Source organism: Corapipo altera, unplaced genomic scaffold (genome assembly GCF_003945725.1).
Source record: "Corapipo altera isolate COAL_440 unplaced genomic scaffold, ASM394572v1 150, whole genome shotgun sequence".
Taxonomy (NCBI): domain Eukaryota; kingdom Metazoa; phylum Chordata; class Aves; order Passeriformes; family Pipridae; genus Corapipo; species Corapipo altera.
Genome location: NW_020884941.1, coordinates 2077031 through 2098896, shown reverse-complemented (window position 1 = coordinate 2098896; position 21866 = coordinate 2077031). Strand labels below are relative to the sequence as shown.

The 21866-nt window shown below is 45.7% G+C and overlaps 2 protein-coding genes across 5 annotated transcripts in view; one reads left to right on the top strand and one right to left on the bottom strand.

Moving 5' to 3' along the window:
• The first annotated feature begins 37 nt into the window (after positions 1–37).
• RAB35 (RAB35, member RAS oncogene family) lies at positions 38–15075 on the top strand. The gene is made up of 6 exons (XM_027661506.1): positions 38–258; positions 3898–3948; positions 4714–4837; positions 11528–11652; positions 11748–11872; positions 12423–15075. The coding sequence occupies exons 1-6, from the start codon at positions 90–92 to the stop codon at positions 12549–12551; spliced, it is 723 nt and encodes a 240-aa protein (XP_027517307.1). The 5' UTR covers positions 38–89; the 3' UTR covers positions 12552–15075.
• Positions 15076–15997: 922 nt separating this feature from the next.
• BICDL1 (BICD family like cargo adaptor 1) overlaps positions 15998–21866 on the bottom strand; it is a 50078-nt gene continuing 44209 nt past the window's right edge. For 2 of the 4 annotated variants that reach the window (XM_027661499.1, XM_027661500.1), the window contains exon 11: positions 15998–20199. In XM_027661499.1, coding sequence (XP_027517300.1) covers positions 19999–20199 — 201 coding nt within the window. In that variant the 3' untranslated portion in view covers positions 15998–19998. The remainder of the gene's footprint in view (positions 20200–21866) is intronic. The other 2 variants (XR_003530637.1, XR_003530638.1) reach the window with 2 other exon arrangements.

Here is a 21866-nt window from a genome sequence, read left to right as displayed (position 1 = left end):
CGCGGCGTGGGGCGGGGCGGGGGCGGGGCCGGCGCAGGCGCGGCGGGCGCAGCTGGCGGGTTCCCCCCACCCCGGTGGCGGCCCCGCGCATGCGCGGCGGCCCCGCTGTCAGTTCCGGCTGTTTGTCCGGGAAGTGGCTCCGGCCGGAGCCGCCGCCGCCCCCCCGATCCCCCCGATCCCCCCGCACCCGCCCCCCGCCCGCGGCCATGGCCCGGGACTACGACCACCTCTTCAAGCTGCTCATCATCGGCGACAGCGGTGAGCGCGGCCGGCGCGGCCCCGGGGGGCGCGGGTAGGCCGCTGGCGGGGTGTCCGCCCCTTCGGGCCGTGAGGGGCCTGAGGGCGGCGGCGCGGGGGAAGCGGGGAGGGGCGGCCTCCTTCTCCTCCTCCTCCTGCTGCTCTCGGGGCACCCCCGGTTCCTGGGCTGTGCCGGGACCCCCAGCGCTGTGTGTGAATGGGGGGGCGCGTTCGCTCGGGCGTTCGCGGGGTTTTATCTGGTGAACCTGCGGAACTGGCTGCCGCAGGATATTATGGTAAATAGCTTGACTGCGTTTGGGAAAAGGCAGATTGGGCACGTAGAAGTCAGGACAGCACTGGCAGTGCTGCCGGCATCAGCCCTGGCAAGCGCGTGTTTTGACGGCGCCCACTAATCTGTTGCTGGGATGAGGAGGGAATTCCCTTCTCTTGCTGACAGGCGGTTTAAAGATCGATGGGAAGGGCTGGCTGCCCTAGGGACCATTGTTTCCAGTGTGGCAACTACTACGTTTTGATAGTCATTATTATCTTAATTATTCCTTAAGACACTTTCCGTGCTTCAGCCTGAAGTCTCAGTTCTAGAGTTTGTCACTTTTTTTGAATAAATCCTTGAAGAGTTGGTAGCTTTGTGTATTTCTGCTTATAGTAAAGGGTGCAAACATCTATAAACAGAAAATAAAGGAGTAATTTGAGTTTCTTCAGAACAGACCCGTAAATTCTTCTGCAGCAGCTTCAGAAAGCTCTGGAGGGCTGAGAACTCAGCCCATGTCTGGTGCTTTAGTCTTGGTACATAAGAACTGGGACTGGGAAGATTCCTGCCTTCAAGTCCAGTTCAGTGCTGGTAACACTCCAGTAGCTCACAGTTTAATTTCCATAAACTGGGGAAGATTGCATCCACCCTCCTCTTTAGCAGAGGTGTGGTCCTGGGGCGGCAGGTCCCGGCATGCAGCGAGGAACAGCTCTTGGATGAAAGTGTAAAGTTGCACTGTCTTACCAGTTGTCACCTTCAGAAGCTTTAGCTGTATTTGAAAGTGTTTATTCTACACAAAACTGTGTCTGCACGGAGGGATCTAAGGGGGCAGAAAGAGCAACAGCTTCAGAACAGCTTAAACCCCAGGCAGTTTTGGGAGCCTCAGGATTATTACAACCAAATGCTGCATTCCGAGTAAAGCAGTAGCTCTGCTGCTTGCTGATGAGCTTCAGAACTGTTCAGGCAAGACAAACAGGGTGGTGAGAACTCTGAGGAAGACTTCTCTTCATTTTAAACAATTAAACCAAATTTCTTAACTGAGTCTTCCTGAGGAAAGTCCTTGCAGTGTATCCAGTGAAAGGAAAGAAGTGTTGTGAGATTTGTCAGGCTGCCTGTGGTTCTCTGTTGTAATTAAATCTCACTGTGTAGTTTGAGTATCGATTTTTCTTTGGTTTTGTTTTTGCTAACCCCATCAGGAAGGCTTTCTCCCTGCTTTCACAAAACAAGTTTGCTTGCCTTGTTTATTGATGTTTATTCCCTGCAATAGGAAGTGGACTGACACTGGATAGGATGATTCTGGCACATCTGCTTTCCCCTGTATGCAAATCTGTCAAGAGGGTAGTAGGTTTGTGTGTTTTTAGAACAGGTCATCCTGAAAAGCTGCTGGTGATTTCAGCTGTGCCAGATATTTAAAAATAATACAGATGATCTGTGCTTTGCATCTGCTTCTTTAATTCACTCTGCTGTTCAGTAAAATATGGCTCTTGGAAACCCTGTCTAGCGCTGAAATTTGCTTTTAATTTTGATTGTGCAGGCAACAGGCCTTTTTGTTTGTTTGTTTGTTTCATTTTGCTGTCTTCAACAGGCTGAGGCTCTGCGAGCCTTGTCTTCAGATCTTCAAATAGCTCTGTGTGGGAAGTGGGGGGTCACCAAGAGTGTGGTTTCTCTATGTGTGAACGGTGTGGGTCAGAGGCAGTGTTTGTTTAGTGAGATCGTTGTCATCGGGAGCGTGGAGAACTTCCTGAGTTCGGGAGGTTTCTTCTCCCTGGGAGCTGCCAGCGTGCTGGGAGCAGTGCAGGCTGTGCAGAGCAGGCTGTGCAGTGCAGGGCAGTGTGACAGAGCAGTGTCATGTGCAGCTCTGCAGCGTCGCCCAGGGCTGGCTGACTTTGGAGAAGGTGGTGTGGTCTGACAGGTCTGTGGCTTCTGGCATCTCTACTTGCCTTTTACTAAGCTGGAGGCCAAAGCCAAGAAGCATAGCACTTGCTGAAACATTTTTATTTTATTTTATTTTTTATTTAATTTTATTTTCTTTCATGTTATTCTTTTTTCTTAGCTGACTGGTATTTTGCAGAGGTTTAGCTTCTGTTAAATAACAGGTTCAGGAACTGCTCTGCTACCTTTGTTGAGCTCAGAGCTATTGACTATGTGCACGCTATAACTGTATTTTTTAGAAGCTTTTTTCCCTCCTTTCCCTTCCTTCTTAGATTGGTAATAATAAGTGAGCATGGCTTCTCCAGATGGCTGGTGATTTCAACTCTTTGCAAACGAGGCCTGGCTCACTGGAATTTTGCAGATTTTTAGGTTGGTTTTTATTTTTTATTGGTAGCTATCATCACATGCCAGCAGCTGAGAACTACTGGAGTTCTGCACTGTCTTTGGATAGGTCTTTTATTCAGGAGAACTTGCAAGTTATACATCATCAAAATAATTAACTTTAATAACTTCTACCTGAAAAGATTTAATAGATAATTACCCTGGTGAAGTTGAATTTCCTACTCATGCCATAGCAGATTTATTTTGGGGAGGAAAGGTCATTAACAGCAGAGATGTTATGCAGAGATAACAATGTGGAGGCATTTGGATACCCAGATTTCCCTGGCTGGCTGTGCAGGAATGAGTTTCTTACAGTTCTTGTCTGAAGCACTGTGAAAAATGCTTCCCTGCAAGAGGGTGAGATCAGGGTGCAAACAATCTTTTATGGAAAACCTGGATGAAGTGCTACTCAAAGCACTTAGAGAAATGTTTCGTGGAACATTTTGGCAGCTTCAGAAAGGTGTGTTAGATGTGTAACAGGCCTATTTTGGATGGCAGTACAGAACAGTGATTCCCAATTCCTCTGTTCAATTTAGACTTCCATTAAACTGGGGCCATGATAAGCTTTATAGTACCTGGTCTGATTATTGTCAGAGCAGTCCAAATTCCACCAGGGCACAGAGAATGGGAGGTGGGCAGTGGAATTCAATAGAGTAGTTCAGAGCAGTGTTCTGAGCCCTTGTTAATTAGCAGGACATGCCCCATTTTGGCTCTTTCCTTAGCAGATTTAAGCCTACTGGTGGTAAACTTGCTTTTAGTTATTACTCTTCTCTGACCTCTTGAACTGACCAGTGCAGAAGGTACTGTTTGAGGTTTTGCTGAGGGCTGGAGGAAGGAAGGGACAACTCCCCCCTGCACTGCTACCAGAAGCATCCTGAGCCTTGGGGTGACTGTGCTTGGTCAAATCTCTGAAGAGAGTGCTGAGATGAACAGTCAAGGTGGATGGTACCAAATGATCTGCTGAGAAAATACCTGAGTTGCAGTTAAAAATGCAATGGATGGGCAAAACACTGTTATTTTGGGTTACCTGACACCCAAGATGATGTATTCAAAGATCTTGCTGTGTTTGTTTGTCATAGGTGTGGGCAAGAGCAGTTTGCTGTTGCGTTTTGCAGATAATACCTTCTCAGGTGAGTGGTTTGTTTACTTCAATAAGTGAAATGCTCCAGGTTTGCTCCAGTGCTGCTGGTTGGCAAGAAGTTGTTCTGCATTTGCCCACTGATAGCTGTACTAGGAGTACATCGTGTTTCTAACTTTGCATCTCTTGGTATAAGCCTGTACAGGCCATCCTGTCTGGTCTTCACTTGCAACTGAAAGTCTCACAGTATTTAAATACTGACGTGGTTCCAGAAATAGCTTTGTTGTTTGAGCTTATGCTGTACTCTCTGCAGACTTCCCATTAGCCATTTGGAGTTTAGATTGATTCAATGTTGTGGTAAACCAGTTATATTTGTGATATAACCAGTTTATTGGGAGGAGACTCTTAGAACAGACTGTATTCAAAATCAGTGTTTGCACAAGTATTTAAAGGAGAGCTTTGTCTCAGCATTTTCACAAGTGAAATACTCTCCTAGTTACTGTTTCTTGAGAGATTTGGGTGCTTACTCTTGATGACCAATGCGGCAGAAGAATAATTTTGTTTCGTAGCCCTGACCTTTAAATTTTAAGGGTGGCATGGAAGAAGTGACTTTATGGCTAGGAAAAAAAGCTGTTTTCTGCAGATAAAAATACGCAGATCAGCATGACATAAGGCATCTTAAACAGTAAGCAGATATGGGGAACCTTGTTCTCCTGTCCAGTCTGAGAGCTGCTGCCAAGCAGTGCTCAGAAGTGTGCTTTGGGACATCCAAAATAAACAAGACTTGAGTTCTCACTTACCCACACTTTCCCTCCAGGCAGCTACATCACCACCATTGGAGTGGATTTTAAAATCCGGACAGTTGAGATCAATGGAGAGAAGGTGAAACTACAGATCTGGGACACAGCTGGCCAGGAGCGCTTCCGGACCATCACATCAACGTGAGTATCACTGGGCTTTGGGATGTGCAGCTCTGGGTGCAGATCTTGTAGTTCAGCGTTAGGGTTGAGGTGTTTGGATGTTGCAGTTGATGAGGTAACCATGGCTTTGTGGTCTGCACAGTGGGACCTCTCCCAGCTGACTGTGGTGGTGATACCTTGTGGCCTAGGTTTGGAACTAGGATTTCAGATTTCCTCACTCTTCTGTGCATTGCCATGGTGGCTTTGACTTATTCCTCTGCTGGTAGTTTCCAAGTGGTAGAACCAGAGTTATTTCATTGATATAGCAGAAAACTCATCTCTGTAGCGTGTCCAAGATTGTCCTCTGATTAAATGCACTGCAGAAGCACAGAGTGCAAACCCTCTGTCAGTGTCATATAAGCAATGAACAGCTTGGAGATAGAAGAATGGGATTTCTGATACTTAGTTTTCCTTTAGGACAAATGTGTTTTAGCAGCTATCTTTGTGTGGAGCTGTGCTGAAGCAGACGCCCACATGATATTAACCTTTTCCTTGGTTGGAGTTCAGATTCAAGCTCATTGTCCTTTTGAACAGTGTGTGCAGAGCTTTTCCGGTTCCTGAAGAAGCCACACCCAGGGCTGTGGCAGTGGGAACTAAGAATAAAATGTGTTTGTAAACTGATTGCAGTAAAGGTGGGACTGCTCACTGTTGCACTGGGGGAAGAGGGAGAAGTACACTTGGAAATGGAACTTTTGTTTCCTTGGGTATTAACCGAAAATAGTAATTCTTAAAAGACCCAGGTAATTCACTTGGTCTTTCATGACTCAGTTCTCCTTTGGCCCCTGTTTTAGGGGAGGATCTCTGACGAATTGGTTAATTTACTCAGACATGAAAATGAGATTGGTTGCATGTGTGTTATGTCTGAACAGCTAGAAATGGCAAAATTGAAGCTGATGTGTGCGCCGCCCCTTTCCTCTGCGCTCCTATACGGATATTACCGGATTACTCCCATTGTTTCTTAAGTGTTTGGCTTGAAAAAACTCAGTTGCCTCTTGTAGGGTTCCTGTGTGTGACATCACTTCTTGTTTCAGAGCTGCAGGCAGCTCTGGGAAGGAAGTGGTGAGGGGGAGGCAGCAGAGCGGTGCTGCGGCCCCATCAGCTGTGACAGGCGAGTCAGAGTGCCCCAATTACTGCTGAGTCAGCAGATGGCCTTCCTGTTTGCAGATTCCCTGACGCCACTCGGAGCTGCGTTAATGAGCGCTGGGTCGTGGGGCTGATGCCAGCTAGTTTAGAAAGCTGTGGTATCCAGCCCTGAACAGGGAACACCAGGAAAGGAGGATTCCTTTTGTGAACGGGGATAGCTGCAGATAGGACTTGGTGTAGTGTTTTATGTAATTTTTTTTTTTAATTAACAAAGCTGAAATGGTTTGAGGGTGTTTGTGCCATGACCTGTTGGAACTCTGCTACTACTTCCTTTTGCATAGCTTTTTACCCAAGTGAGGTATGTTTTATTCTGGGGGTAGTGAAAACCTCAGTTTTCCTGCCTTATCTCTGCTAAAGTAGTTACAGGGTCTGGGAAGAAAGATTTGAATTTTGTGCAATTTTAAGTAAAGAAGTTCATGTGTCCAAGTGCATTTAAAATGTTGAGGAAAACACTTTAGGAATGCTGATTATATGGACACAAGGATTCCTCTTGCTGTTAGGTTGGCAAGCTAGTCCAGCATTCCTAATCATATCACCTATAAAACCAGGAGATAAGTTTTGGATTTTAGAAATGGTTCTGCCTTTTTTTTTTTTTCTGTTTGTTGGCAAAGTAATACTATGACTGATTTACCCATCCCAAACTGAGTGACAAATCAAAGTACCTTGCTAATACTTACAAAGGGGCTTGGCTGTCAAATCATGGGTGGAGTGTGAGTGCCCTGTCAACAGAATGTAGTAGTCTATCTAGTCTTTGACTAGATTGAGGTTTACACTGAATATAAAAGGTGTTCCTTCATTATTACAGTAGGCCAGGAAGTCCCTTTACAGTGAAAGGCAGAGTTCAGATTGATGTTGAGCCAAGGCTGGCAAGCAAGCCTGAAATTAGAGCCCATCTGGTAATTACAGTAATAGGTTGGAAGTACTGCTGTTTGGTCTTAGAATTGCAAAATGGTAGAGGTGGTAGGAAGTTAATAGTGGAAAATTGGGAAGCATTAAAAGGTTGTACTGGTTTGATTTTACTTGACTACAGCTACAGAAGCTGTAAAACAGAATAAAACTGTTAAGGAACAGAAATCATGTTGATCTGGAGTATTCTGCAGAAGCTCAAGAAAACTAAACTAGATCAGAATTTCATACTGGGAAGTATAAAGGCAGCTGGTTTTCTTGTCTGTTAAATGTGGAAATACTGGGATAGCTGGTGCCTAGTGGGAGGAGAGGCCAAGCTGTGTGAATTTGGTTGGCATGGAATGTCATCCAAATTAAATTTAAATTCACCAGACATTTAGCATGCCAGGACACAGCTGTATTAACAGGAACAATTAAGATGCATGAACAATCAGTCCCTGCACTTGATTTGCTCTTGTAGACAGGACTACTTTGTCCTGATTCAGGACTGTGGGTTTAGGGATTTAAGCTTTACACGACAGTTGTCAGATGCCAGTTCAGGATGAACAGTGATAGCAGAGGGACCTCCTGCCATGGTGTCCCTTGGAATGGCATGTTCAAGAGAGGGATAAGCTTTTTGAGATGGTGGAATTGCTGTGTCATGTAAACCAGATATGACTGATAAAACACTGGTCTGTTTGACCTGTGACAATAGATGTGCTTCCAGGAACCTGAAAGAAAGATGAGTATGAAACCAGATTATCAGAAGTCTTTGGAAATGATTAGAATCCTACATGAATGAAAAGCAAGGAAATGTGTGCTAGAAAATAGTGAAATGTTAACAAAGAAGTTGGATTAAACCAGTGACCTATCCTTCAGATTTGGCAGTTACCTGCTTTCCTGGCAAAATGAACATATGGGCCCTGCTGAATGATGCAGTCAATCATACTGTGTCTCTTTTAAATCTGACGTAGCTACTGCTGTGCTTCATGAGACCGATTGATAAAACTCCAGATGTTAATACTGGGAAGCATTTAGTAGAGGGAATATGAGAACCTTCTCATTGGTATCTTGCAGTAGGGAGTCCCCAATAAATGGCAGATGTTCCCTCCTGCTTATTAAGGCCGTGTTCAGACTGGAGGGGAGGATGATGGTGGCCAAAGGACACGGTGAGTTTGGTAACCACTTCTGAAGATCCTCTGTGCCAAGTCTGCAGTATTACTAGCTAGTGTGTCAAAGGCAGTAAGCTTGTGTCTTTAAGCTTTAAATTTAATTCTGATGGTAGAATAAGCAACTTAGGTGGTTTTTTTCAGCTTAAATGTTGGCATTCCTAAGCCTCTTCCACACCAAAGCCAAATGTAAAGCCTTCAGATCTAGGGAACTCTTCCAACCAAAGCGTCCTGGGGCATATACAGGTCAAGTTTATTTGTTTTTCACCTCAACAGGATACTTTCATGGACACTCTAAACACGAATGACTGATCTGTAATGTTTTTTCTGTATTTCACTGAGGTGTTTATCACCAGGAGCAGTAGCAGGTGCTGGTTTTGGAGGCTTGCAGGGTACGTGGCAGAGCGTGCCCACCGTACAGAGGGCAGCCGGCATCAGTCAGTCCTCCAATGGGGGGCTGAGATTGAGAACTTCATTTCTCTTCTGCTCTCATTTCTGTGGTATCCATCTTCCCTAAAATGTGGATGGGAAGGAAATAAGACATTCTTTCCCTTGTGTCAAAGCCTCAACTACCTCTTGGTTGCCAAAAGCACAAAATTTACACCTACTCCTCCCTGAATGCCAAAAGCCCCATCTGTTCTCTACTCGCCAAAGCCCACAACTTGTTATAAAAGCAATTCTGCACTGCATCATTCTGGAAGTTGAAGTATGGGGTAGGATAAATCAGATTTTGTTTTCTAGTACTGTCCTGTATTTGGGGTTGGAGAATCTTTGATGTACTTGTTAAGTTTACAGTGTTATCTCGGATGCAGAAGTGCATCAAACAACTGATAGAAAATAGCATGACCAGCCTTTTGAAAGAAATTGTGTATAATGGGGCTTAAGAGTTAGAGAATAACAGGTAGTCATGGTCTTTTCTCTCAGGCTTATTGCTCTTGGTAATGACAACCAATGGAGAAAAATGACACTTTAGTACAGATGAGGGGTTGGTAACCTTTCTAGAACGATGTGCCAGACAATTTTCCCTTCCAGAAATAGAAGCAGTGTGTGCTGGTAGGCACTCAGCAGGAGTCAGGGGTTGCTGTCTTGCACAAAGGAAGACATTCTGATAAATTGGTTGGCAATATTAGTGCTTTGTGTCTGGAGCTCCCAGCTCCTGCAGAGTTTTGGTTGACACGTGGTGGTCTCTGCTGCCGGGTCCGGCCCACGGTCCTCGTCCCAGGAGCGAAAACAGAGTGTGTCGACGACCTGTCAGGAGTGGGATCTGAACGTGCTGGCTGCGTGTTTTCTGCTCCCCGACATCATGTGCTTTGCTTAGAAGAAAATCTAGGTGCGTGGGCAAGGTAGGAGCAGCAGGATGCTCCGTGGGGTCCTCTGGTTTGGATGACAGGATCACCAGGCTCGATGGTGTGTGCAGCAGAACGAAGCAGCTCTGCGTAGGTGTAGCTGAACCACCGCGCTTCTCCAAAGGCTCAGTGTTGTCTTTGCAAATGTAATGCTCTGAGTTAGGGAGGAAGTGGTAGGTCGGCCTGAGGGCTGCTGAATTAAAAGACTATTAGGTGATATGGGAGAGTTTGGAGATAATTAGTTTATTGTTCAGCTGTAGAGAAATCCAGTGTGTTAGTCCCTCTCTGATGCTATCTCACAAAACAGTATTCATCAAAACCAGTGTGCAGTGTGTCAAGAGAGGATGGGTTGTTTTTCCAACATATGGATTCAGGCCATGGAATGGTTTTTCCTCTAAAGGATCTAAGTTATGAATTAAAGTAGAGCTCGTAACAAAGTAAGGCAGAAATGCAGTGCTGTAGCAAGTTTTGAAGCTGTTAAAGGAACTGACTGTGAATGCAACAGAACATTTCAAAGTGCAGGATCTCTTATGGTCCGGGAATAAGTAATTCTTACCTGAGTTAGTTCTTGCCAAGGAAAGTGAATGTACAGCATAAATTACTGATAAAACATGGTGTGGGAGAAGTATTTGACTGTCTTCTGCAAGTGCCCAGATGAGCAGTAGGAGCAGACTGTTCTACTTCTGTAGAGCAGGTATCATGTCATGGAGGAGTGCTGATACCCAGGGATGCTGAGATCAGGAGAGGAAGGTGTGTGACTGTGAGTGGTATGTGCCTGTCTGGAAGTCTGTCTGATGATCTATAAAGGCAGGTGGCTTCTGTTGTAGAAGGATGATGAGGCTGGAGGTGGGAAGAGATAGTGATTTGTTCACAAGTGCATCAGTAGCAAAGTGAGCTGAAGCTTCGAGATCTTCTGAAAGGTGTGTTGGGGTTGAATTCAAAGGCTTTCATGTTCAAAGGTATGTTCACTGAGATGGAATAAATTATCAAAGAGGAGCAGAATGGTCACAGTGGAGATCCCTGAAGTGCAGTGGAAGGGAGAGTGCTACATGTGGTAAGAGAGCAAGGACTAGGAGTACTGTCAAAATTTAAGGGAAGATCCTCAATATTATATGCTGGTTTCTTGAATTCGTTTTATTAAAAATTTTAATGTACATATGAAAGAGGAGAGGAGGAAAGGAAAAGAATGAAGCTACACATAACATAAAAAATGGATGCTGGTGAAGACTTCACTCTCAGCTGTTTTAATTACTTTTTTTTTTTTTTTGGGGTGGGGAGCAAAGTTGCCTAATTTGCAGTAGGGAACATACCTGGTAGCCTTGTGAATGTGGCTGAAAACTGATAAGGTAGAGTTTGCTTTTTTTCATACAGCATTTTCCTGGTGCACACACTGCCTGCCTTTGGTAGGTTCGTGCAGGTGATGATGTTGGAACTTGAATTCAGATATTTTTATTGCATATCAGAATTGCTTATTGTCTTTTAAAGGTGCTGCTTGTCCAAGATTATTAGGAATAAAGTGAAATGAAGCTTATTTTTAATGGCTAAAGGTAGCAGAGCGCAGTGAATGCACATATGGAGTCGATCTGTTGAGTAGGAAGGTGTGATCAGAACACAGTCGCTCAACAAGACAGAAATTTTTGTGAGCTCAAGAGAGCTGTGATTGAGGGTTGAGTATATTTGGAGATCTGCTGAAATTTTAGTCTGTAAGTGATCTTTCACAGATAACAAAATTACTGCAGAAACTTGATGTGGCTTGTACAACGCCAGGGTTCACATCACAACCAGTTCTGAGGGACATGCCGGGGTTGCGCTGCCTTTGGTCACGGAGCTGGAAGACAATATGAACGTTTGAAGGTCTTGACAACCTGAACAAGGAAGTTATTATCAGTCTTTGGACTTTGAAACCTACTTGTACAGACTGAATGAGCAGGGAGGTCTGTAGGTTTAGAGGAATAGCGTGTGATCGAGCTGTTATAAAAGAATTATATGAGTCTTCATCGAAAGAAAATGGAGGCACTTGATTGCTGTAACTTGTGGATTTGTTAGGAATCCTATGGAGGCTAAGTAAAAGAGCTGAGAAGGTGATACCCAGCTTGAGTTAACATTTACTGTCCTTTGCTGCTCCACAGGTATTACAGAGGAACACATGGGGTCATTGTTGTCTACGACGTAACAAGTGCAGAATCTTTTGTGAATGTAAAACGGTGGTTGCATGAAATTAATCAGAATTGTGACGATGTCTGCCGGATACTAGGTAAATAATCAGAGTTACATCAGCTCATTCAGTGGGCTCACCTGCCAAAGTGCCAAACTGACTCTTCTTTTCTTTCCTTCCCTTTCCTTTTTCAGTGGGGAATAAGAATGATGACCCAGAGCGAAAAGTGGTAGAAACAGAAGATGCCTATAAATTTGCTGGGCAGATGGAGATCCAGTTGTTTGAGACCAGCGCCAAAGAAAATATTAATGTGGAAGAGGTAATATAATATTCAGAGGAGCGTAGATACAACCATTTGGGGATAGTGGTGTGGGGAAAAAATAAAAATTACATTCTTCCCATTGAGGAAGAAAGATGAAGTGCTTTGTACGAGTTGCAAGTAGGTAAATTGTCAAAAAGAGACATCCAGCTGTGCTTGGGAGAGTTGGGGAAGCAAAATGAAGGAGCCCACGCTGCTATTTTCAGTAGCTTTGCAGTGCTCACATATTAGACAGGGTCTCAGAAAAGATGTGTCATTAGGGAGAATGCTTGTAGGAGGTAGGACTGCCCAGTCTTCACTCGTGGCCTCGGCTGCCAAACTGACCTGTTTTTATTTACTGGTTTGGAAAAGGGGATAGAGGTGCTATCAATTTATCTTGGGAGTGGGTTGGGAAGGTACTGGATTTCCTCTGGGCCTGTAGTGGGTTGGGGAAGATCTCTGAAGCATTATTGAAATACCTAGAACAGTGGAGTCGCTTCAAAAGAGCAGCACCCCCACAGGAGCCAGCCCGAGTTCTGGGGAGCTCTGACCGCGCTTGTTTCTCTTGCAGATGTTTAATTGCATTACAGAGCTTGTCCTGCGAGCAAAGAAAGAAAACTTAGCAAAGCAGCAACAGCAGCAACAGAACGATGTGGTGAAGCTAACGAAGAACAGTAAAAGGAAGAAGAGGTGCTGCTAATGCCCTTTCCCTGCTGCAGAGACTCTGCTCTCAGACAGATCAGCCCCTCCAGCTAGACTCGGGCAATTCCACTGGGGCAGGCTTTGGGAGGACTTTCTCAGTTTTGTGCCGTTATTTAAAGATTATTTTTTTCTCCATGTTTTCTATCAAGAGGCGCTGGCACCTTACCACTTCAGTGCCAAGAAGGTATCGGATGGAATCTTGCCCCCCTCTCCTCCCCTGCTCATTCCAGTGCGCCTTGTAGACAAGAAGGACGTTGCCTACCAAGTGGACTAATTAACCCAAGAGTTTGTATATAGTGTATATTGCTTTAACCAGCCTCGCCTCCCTGTTGTCGCTTTGGCTTCTGCCTTCTTAATGTCAACCAATCATGGACTGCAGAGTTCATCTTTTTAAAGAAATAGTACAAAGTTCTTAACTCGAGGTGGCCCCAGGCTGGCAGCGACTGCTTCCCGGGGCCTCTGGCTGCATTTCTGTTGGGCTCCAGGCTGGCAACTGGTGCCCCTGGGGCCTCTGGCTTCTCCTGGAGTCTCAGGCTTTTACTGGGGCTCAGGCTGTGTTTTTCTAGGTACCAGGATTGCAGGTGTCACTGCTGGAGCCTGGGGTTTCACTTCACCAGCCCCTGGGCTGGCAGCTGGTGCTGCTGCTGGGGCCTTGAATTTCGGTTTGCCACGGTCCCGATTTGTGGCTGGATCCTTGGGTTTCACCTCCTTGTGCTGCAGCCTAGCTGTACCTGTGCTCTCCTGTAGTTTGTATCAAGATACTGGAAAACAAACTGACCTGCAGAAGTGGGATTTATTTGGATAAAACCTTTTTTTTTTTTTTTTTTTAAAAAGCAAAGTTTAACTCTTTGACCTCTGCTTCTGGTTCTGCCAGTGTCCTAAGTGAGGGTCCATTTCTTTTGAGAAGAACAAAATTCATGTGATTCTGCCAAAAACCCCAAACTTTTCCTTGTTGCCCTGTCCACAGATAGGCAATCTGAACTTGAATGTGAATTTTGGTGGCAAAGCTTTTGTTTTTTGAGAGAGAAAAGGCATGAAAATAAATCCAGCTGTTCTGGGTTGATGTCTGAATATGAAAGCTGCTGCAGGATCACTCCCAGAATTCTTCTGTTAGGAAGGAGGACTGCTGTTTAATGCAAAGAAATGGAAAGCTTGCTTGCTTGGGTTATGTGGTGGTGGAGGATCACCCTTGGAAACAAACTGGGCTCACTGTGCTCAATGTTTTCCTGGCCCTTGTTGGCCTTTCTGGGAAAACAAGGGCTCAGTTCCTCAGCCTGAATAGATGTAGTTAAAGGTGAAGAGTGTATGTGTGTGTAACTAAAATATCAAATGTCTGGGCTGAAAGGACATGCTCAGCACCTGAATAATTGCCTAAATAATATTAAAAAATAATTTTTCCTTAAAATGACTAAAAGGCATGGAGGGTATGACTTCCTTTAAGGCCTTGAAGGTGGGCATACTCAGTGTGTCTGTAAGTGGCCCTATGGAATTGCTGGCCTTAGTTTGGTAGGATGTGATTCACTGCTGTCCATGAGCTTGGAGTCAGCCCACTTCTCTCCCTTCCTCCCCCTTCCCCCAGGAGAGGCTAAATTTTAGTCACTTATTTTGCCTGCATTTTTTTAGATTTTTCGGGTTGTGGTAAAAGCCCCGATCATACAATCACGTCACAGTCAATCACTTTAAAGACTTTTTACAAAATGCAAACAATGAATGTGTAACACATGGTTTTTTTAATCAGTTCAGGTGCTGGGAATATGTATCCAGCTGCCTTCACCCGTCTCTTTTCTTCACATATCTTGCATTGGTAACCCAAGAATAAGAGTGAGCTGGGATGATACTGCTGGAGTGAGCTCTGATAACTGTAAGACTTGAGTGGCTGTGGAAAGTGGTGGCTGAATTCCCACCAGTCCATCCTTGTCTGCTCTCTGGTGTTGAATGTGGTGTGTGCCAGGAGGAGCTGGGCCATCCCTGGAGCCTTCCCGCGGGAATGGAGCTGTCCTGTGATAGTTACCCCTTGCAGATTAAAGGGCCCAGCTGTGTTAACTTTGGGACTCTTGTGGTAGCGTGTGTGCAGATCTAGGAGGGAGTAACTTCATATAGGCAGAAGTAAAGAAAATGTCTGAATTTACTGGAAATGATGCAATAAAATGAGGAAATGGTGCACCCAAGCCTGGAGTGTTCTCTTATATGGAAAAGTTGGTCCTCTTTGAGTCCAGGTTTTGGTGGCCATGGTTTGAACTCTGCCAATCCAGGTTTCCATCTTCCTGGCTTAAAGTGGGAATTTCCATTTTTTTTTTTCCCCAGAGCTGGCTGTAGAGGAGCAGTTACCTCTGCTCTTGCCACAACTATTCACTTGGAAGGGGTGGGGACTGTGTCTCTAGTGGTGCTGATGTGAAGTTTCCTAAATGTTGAGCAATGGAATGTCTAACTGGTTTGCTAGGATTATTTCTGTAATGAAAGTTTCTAATTATGCTTTTTAAATAATTTTAAAAAACTAAAAATAAAGGTTACAAGCTGCCAAATCTTTTTTTTTTGAGGCTCTGTTTCCTCTGCTGACCAGCACATGGAGGTGGAGGGTGGCAAGCCAGGGGTGAGCTCTGCTGCTGTATTGTTTTTTTCCTGGGAGGGGATATTGACAAAACCACAATTAATGCTTTCAAATGTCCAGTTGCTATTTTAGTTTTAAATGTGAATGAAGAGTAAGCTGGAATTGGTAACTTATTTCTGCGTGATGCTTGTGATTGTGCTGTAATCTTTTGTCTTTCTGTTCAACAAGAAGTCTTGAGTGAGCTTTGAAAGCTCCTCCAAGGCAGCAGGGGTCAGCCCCTGAGGTGATTAAAAAGCATCTGGAGTCTGTCCTCACTTTCCCAGGAAATTAATGTGTGTTTAATTAATCTGTGCAGGAACTCTGCAGCCGTGGCTGTGTGTGCTGCCCTCAGCATCCCCTTGCCCTGCTGCCCTCCATGCACGAGCAGCTGCCCGGGGCAAGGCCTCACTCCTGGGGAGGCGTGATGGAAACCTGCTGTGGGAAGGTGCCTTTCTCCATCTGCACCCTTCTGGTAGGACTAGGGAGAGGGGAATCCTGAGCACGTGTGGATGGTCTGAACTGTGGCTGGTGCAAGCTGGAGGTGTGTCACTGTCTGTGTGTTGTGTCTAAACTCCTTACACTTTGAATCTGCCTCCATGTAACAGCCAGTAAAACAACGAAAGTGGCTGGAAGGTGGGATGATTTACCAGCTCCTCTGGTAAATCAGATGCTTCAAATGTTGTTTGTTTTTTTTTTCTCCTGGCCCGTTCTCTTCTGAACACACACAAGTGCTTTACGTAGCTGAATTTCTTGGGATGATGCAGCACTAAAGATGTTGTTGGGTGTTAAATGACAGTTCAAAAAATGAGCTTGTTTTGCAGCTGAGCACAATAAGCAGTGAGAGCTGAGACGGTATCTTATAAATGATCTGTTTTATTCTGAAGAGAACTATTTACAAAAGAAGTAGAGCATTGTTTTTACTAAAAATATGCCTTTATAGATTTTTGTAATATGTATCTTATAAAAACCATACATTTATTTACATTACTGCTACATACAAAAATTACAGCACTGTGGTATATGTACATATCTATAGATACATTCTTTCTGCTTGTCCCTGCTGTGTGCTTTTCCCCTCTCAATCCAAGGGAATCATTGCTGCAGCACCCAGACACTTCCTTTCTTGGCTTTTTGGTTCAAACAATCTTGCTTTTTATAGCTGAGTGGGGAGTAGAGAGTTTGCCTGATGGAGAGGCAAATCTGGAATTTACCATCCTAAGTAGGACAAGTGCATCGGCCCTGCCTGCAGCCTCCCTTCCTGCTTCTCTGTGCAAAATTATTCTGTTGTCATTAGCTGATCTACTGTTCACCTTGATGGCAAGTTGCTGATCTAAGTTTGTAATAAGATAAAGTGCTAGTGACTTGCCTTTCAGTTACACTTGTTCCTTGTTTACAGTCGCTTCCCTTACAGAGTTTGGGAAGGGGAGACTGATCCCTTTTCCCTCAGGCTGGCGTAACAAACGTTTGCCCAAACAGTCACCTGTTACTGAACTGTGGGAAAGTCCTTTGTAACCTTAATCTCAGCAGGCATCTCTTCTCTGTGCAATATTTGAACAGTGACTGTGCAGCACTACTGCTTTATTTACCATTATCTCAAAAGCAAGGCTGAGGGTTGTGTTTAGAGCTGCTGATCCCACGCCTTAAATCTCCTTTGGGATCCTGAGTACCTGCCGGATTAATGCGCTTCCTCCATCTCACCCACTGGAGCCGATGTCATGTGTGTCCTGGGAGCATCAAGTACCACGAGTGAAGTGTCTTCTAACCAGCACTGCAAGGCTGATTCCAGGCTCCTGGCTGTGACAGGATGGAGGTGAGTGTTTTGATGACAGTGCGAAGTGAAGTAGTCGGGACCTTGTTAAAACACAACGTGACAAATGAGAGTGAAGGACTGCACGGGTGAGGTTTCTGAAGACAGAACAACAAAACCTAGCTGCTATGTTAAGGCAGTTTCTGTTCCTGTGGAGTAGCAGCTCAGCACAAGGAGGTCTCCTTTGGTGTGTTGTCCAGTTCATTACACCCAGTTCTCTTGTATTTCTGGGTTTAGTAGTGCAACTAAGTCTTTAGGGTTAAGGGGCTAGTTTGAAGAAACCATACCCAACTGGCACCTTGGAACACGCTGACTTTCCTCTTGCAATCTCTTCCATCACTCTTATTAAATACATAAAACTGCAATGGGATTAAGGATTTTCCTTAAATGAAGAGATGTGCTGTGCCTACCCCTGCAAGTGAACGAGTTGCTTTCCTCAGAAAACATGTAGCAGAAGGCACCTTTCTTCATCTCATTACTGCATCTTCATGGGATAACTTAAGGCCCTTGCCTTTGGATTGCATCCATCCATCCATCCATCCATCCTCACGGGGGTAGAGTCCCACACAGCTGCTGGGTTTGTGGCTTGAAGAGAGCTGGTGGGGCCTGGGAAGTGACAACTGACAGCAGAAAAAAGGTCCGTGAGGACCGAGATGTTCACGTGGCTCTCCCACAATAAGCAGAGCATCCTTTTCAGGGTGTAACTGTTCACAGGTATTGCTGGCGTCCGTGAACCCTCCTTTTGCAGGTATCAAAGGTTATGTTAATGCATGTGGGTGTAACAGTCCTGGCAGCAGGAGATGCTGAGCATGTGCCTCATGTCTTTGTCCTGTGGAGAGTCACAGTACAGGTAAGACAGGAGGACTCACCATCCTGAGAGCACTTGGCACTGTGCTACATCCCTTTCCCTCGCTTGCACAAGTGGATACAAGCAGATACTCAACAGTTGAGCATTGCCTAGAAAGGAGAGGCCAAGGTTCAGTTTCCTTCCCTGCCTGTGAGACTTCGGATTCCTTTCCCCAAAAGCATCAAGCTGTATTGGTGGGGCTTTGTCCAAGTATTTCCTGGAGCAGGCTCTGCAATCCAGGTTTCTTTGCATTCAAGTAAATGGGTCTTACCACTCAGCTCTTTACCATAGCTTCCAACCTCAGAGTACTCTGCTTCTCGTACCATGGAGCTATCTTAGTGCAAGATGATTTAATATCAGTGCGGTAGTTTCATGCTAACAAGGAAATATGGGAATGCTCAAATCTTTGTAGGCAGAAAGGATATTTGTACTGAGGTATTATGGATGTTCTATCCCACAGGTAAGTTGAATAATAATAAAACCCAAGCCACCAGCCTCTTACCTGCTGCTTAGAAGAAGGTGTTTGATACCTAATTCTAGCAGAAAGCTTGTTCCTGTAAATAGTGAGCAGAGAGAGCAGCTCCCTGTAGGATGGTGTTTTAGCACCAAAGTTGCTGAGCAGGGCAGAGCTGAAGGTGTACCCAACTCTGTTTCCTGTGGGACAGTGTAGGTGGTGGCCTGTTTAAAGCAGCAGGGAGACAACTTAGGGCCTGTGGGTATCATAAACTGCAAGAATGTGTGAAAATTGCATGACAGCAGCAGGACATCTCTGAACTGAGCCTGGCATTCCTCACTGACTTATGATGGTAGACTGTGTTAAAGAGAAGAGCTGTAAGGTGCCCGTCCAGTGCAGAGGGAAGATCCTTAATTGAGTATTGCAGGATTTCCAGCACTGCTGTGTGCATACACCAAAAAAGTCACGTTGCTCCTTGTTGATGAAGTCGTGCAAAGCAGGCTCTGATCATCTTTGATCAGTAGGAGGTTTGGCTCCCTGCTTGCCAAAGGGCTGAGAAGTAACTCACTTGCAGGCAGGGACAAGTACTCCTCCTTTCTGCTGGGCCCCAGCCAATGTTACTGCATAGGGCAGAGTAACCTGCAGGCTTTCCAGAGTTTTGTAGACACCCTGATGGCCTTTGGCCTCAGTGAAGGCAGATGCCAGTGTGCTTTCTGAGGATTGAGTGCCAACCCAGTGTCAAAGACCCACTGACATCATTATGGGTAGGCTTTCAGTGAATTATTAGTTGGGCTTTTGGGGACCTATCCAGTTAAAATGACAGGTTTCTTCTCTGTTTGGGAGGTGTGCATGGCTTTGGGGAGAAGTGTGTGACTTGCTGAAGCTCCTCAACTACCTTTGGTCATCAGAGGGACAGCAGCTGCCCCAGGACCAAACATCCACAACTTTAATCCAGTCTGTAATCTGTTGTAGATGGTCAGTCTCTTGGGGAGAAATCCTTAACATTCTGTGTAGCTACAGACTGCAACTCTTACCTCTGTAACAGGAGGGAGCTGGAGAAGACAGTGACACCAGCAATCTGCCCCCTGCCCTGAGCTGTGAGGAGCCTGGATTTCCAGCGAGGGTGAACAGCCACGCAGAGCTGCAGGTGCCCAGGCAGGATCTAAAGTGAGGGCTCAACTTCCACCACAGAGAAAGCTACATTTGTCAAAACATGGCAATGCTGGGGCCAGAGTGACTCCAGTCTTGGTGGGATGGATGAAGGATGTCACAGCTGCCAGGACTGGAGGGTGGTATAAGTGACTCCCCTCTCTTCTCTTACATTCAGCTTCTTCTTCCCCCTGTGCTCACTGTGACAGCAGTTCTCAATCCCCTGCACTGCTCTGTCTTGGGGCTGCTTATTTCCTTCTCCAGCATGAGAATGCTTTTAAGACAATCAGAGTATTCTTCACAGCAGAAACTGGACTGTGCCGAAGCGCCTAAAATATACCCTGAAGTTTATCACTTCACTTATAGAATAAGAAAAGTTTCTTTCTATTAGTATCACATTGTCAATTTGCAAATCTCCAATTCATGTAAACATTTGGTTCAGACCAGGTGCGGTGTAAATAGTGCAGAGTCTCAAGGGTTAACTCCTTTGCCCCCTTCTTTTTTACTCAGTGGATCAGACTTGGGTCCATCAGCAAGCTGGGCAGCTGCCCCACTCCCCATCTTGAAGCAGGAACTGCTGGAGAATTTTCTCTTTTTCAAATCAATTTTTCTTGAAAAAGGAAAAGAGACGGTTTCCTTCCGCCCCGACGGGCTCGTCCCCCTGCTGCTCCGGCCTGAACGCGGGGGAGGGTCTGGCACTCCGCTTGGCTCCGGAGCCACTGGAGAAGGAATAAGCAAGCTGGCTCCATTCCTTCGGGTGTTTGTCCATCAGCTGCTGGTCAATGACCCTGTGCATGTCATCCTGCAGCGGAGGGAGAGGAGAGGGGTGTTAGTGGCAGCTGATGCTCCACGGGAGCTCGTGCCGGGATGCGGCTGAAATGGGTATGAAACGTGCAGTGATGAGATGGAGCAGGGATGACAAGAGTGGGGACAGGTCTGAACCCCCACCCGACAGCAGGCTCAGCTGTGCTTGCTGCCCTGAGGCTTTTCAGTGAGCCAGGAAGATAAATCACACAGTTCTGAGGGATAAATCACTCAGGTGCTCTCACCCAGGAGCACTGAGCCTGCTTGGGACCCTGTGACACCCCTGAACTATGTTCCTCTGCTGTTTGCAGCTTGTAGATGTCCCCTTTGGGGGGAGAAATAAATAAAAAGAACAAATGCAGCTGAAAGCAGATGCCAGAAGAAGGAAGGACGTCTGTGCTGAGCAGGCCTGTGTGTGCACCGTGGGGAGCAGGCAGGTGTGGCAGAGCTGCCAGCACAGCCACGTTAGTGGGGCTTCTTTGGGGAAGGTGCTGAGGGGCTGGGGAAGGTGTGGGGGCCGGCCAGACCCCATGTGGGCTTTGCACCAGACTTATCAAAGAGAACTGAGCTCATCCCTTAAATCTGCTCCTTCCCCCAGAGCAGAGCAGTGGAAGCAATCTGACTGACAGCTCGGCATGAACTGGGGCTTTTGAGATGTACCAGAAATTCTCTGTTTTTTTCCACGTTTGCAGCACAATGGATTTGCTCTACATAAAATAATTAGCCAGTTCTGTTGCCAGTAACAGTGTGTTGCCGTGTTCCTTGAAAACATGGCTATCAGTTCTACAGATTTTAAATCTTCAAATCTGTTACTTCTGCTCTAATTGCATGTTTAAACTGCAGCTTAGTGAAAATGTGTGTCCACAAACTCGCCCTACAGGAGGAATCAAATGTTCTCCAGCAGCTTGGTCCCTGATTAGGACTGAAGGCCCTATCTGGTGAGAACAAGGATTCTCTGGATGGGCTGTAGTGGTGGAAGTGCTGTTCATTTGGCACCTCATGCAGGGCAGCCTGTCAGGGAAGCACCAGGACAGAAGGGAAGGTGCTGCCATTGCCCAGCAGGTGCTCTGTATGTGAAATCAAATCAGCCAAGTGGGAGTGGAAGCTTGAACGATGTTTAATCTCTTGTTGCAGCGTTTTCTGCAGGGAAAAGGATCAATAGCCATGACCTGGACCTGAATTTATTATGGGGACTTTCCCTGGGGGAGCAGGAGGGTACAGAGCTACACAGACTGGGGAAGCTTTGGGTCTTTTAAGAGCAGGGCTGGAGAGAGGAAAGGCAGAGGGAGAGTTGAAGAGGTTAAGGTAAACATCAGTATTAAGATGAAACAGGTTTCCAGAGCTGAAGCTGCCATGTGAAAATGTATGGCACTGGGATTTTGAAGGCACCTCTTCTAGTAAAAGAAGTAGGTACCCAGGCTCCTGCATGGCAGATCTGTGTCCTTGACCAAGCACACGACAAGGGGTGAGTATGATTTATATATATTTTTTATATATATACACAAAAAATATTATATATATATATATAAAAATACAGTATGCACTATTGAGAGTGCACTGTGTTTGGGCCCCTGTCTGTCAGATGTGTGAATCAGAGAGCACAGCACTTGGCTGTGGAGGATTTTTGCTTGTGTCCTATTTTATAGCCTGTAATCTTGTTGAGAG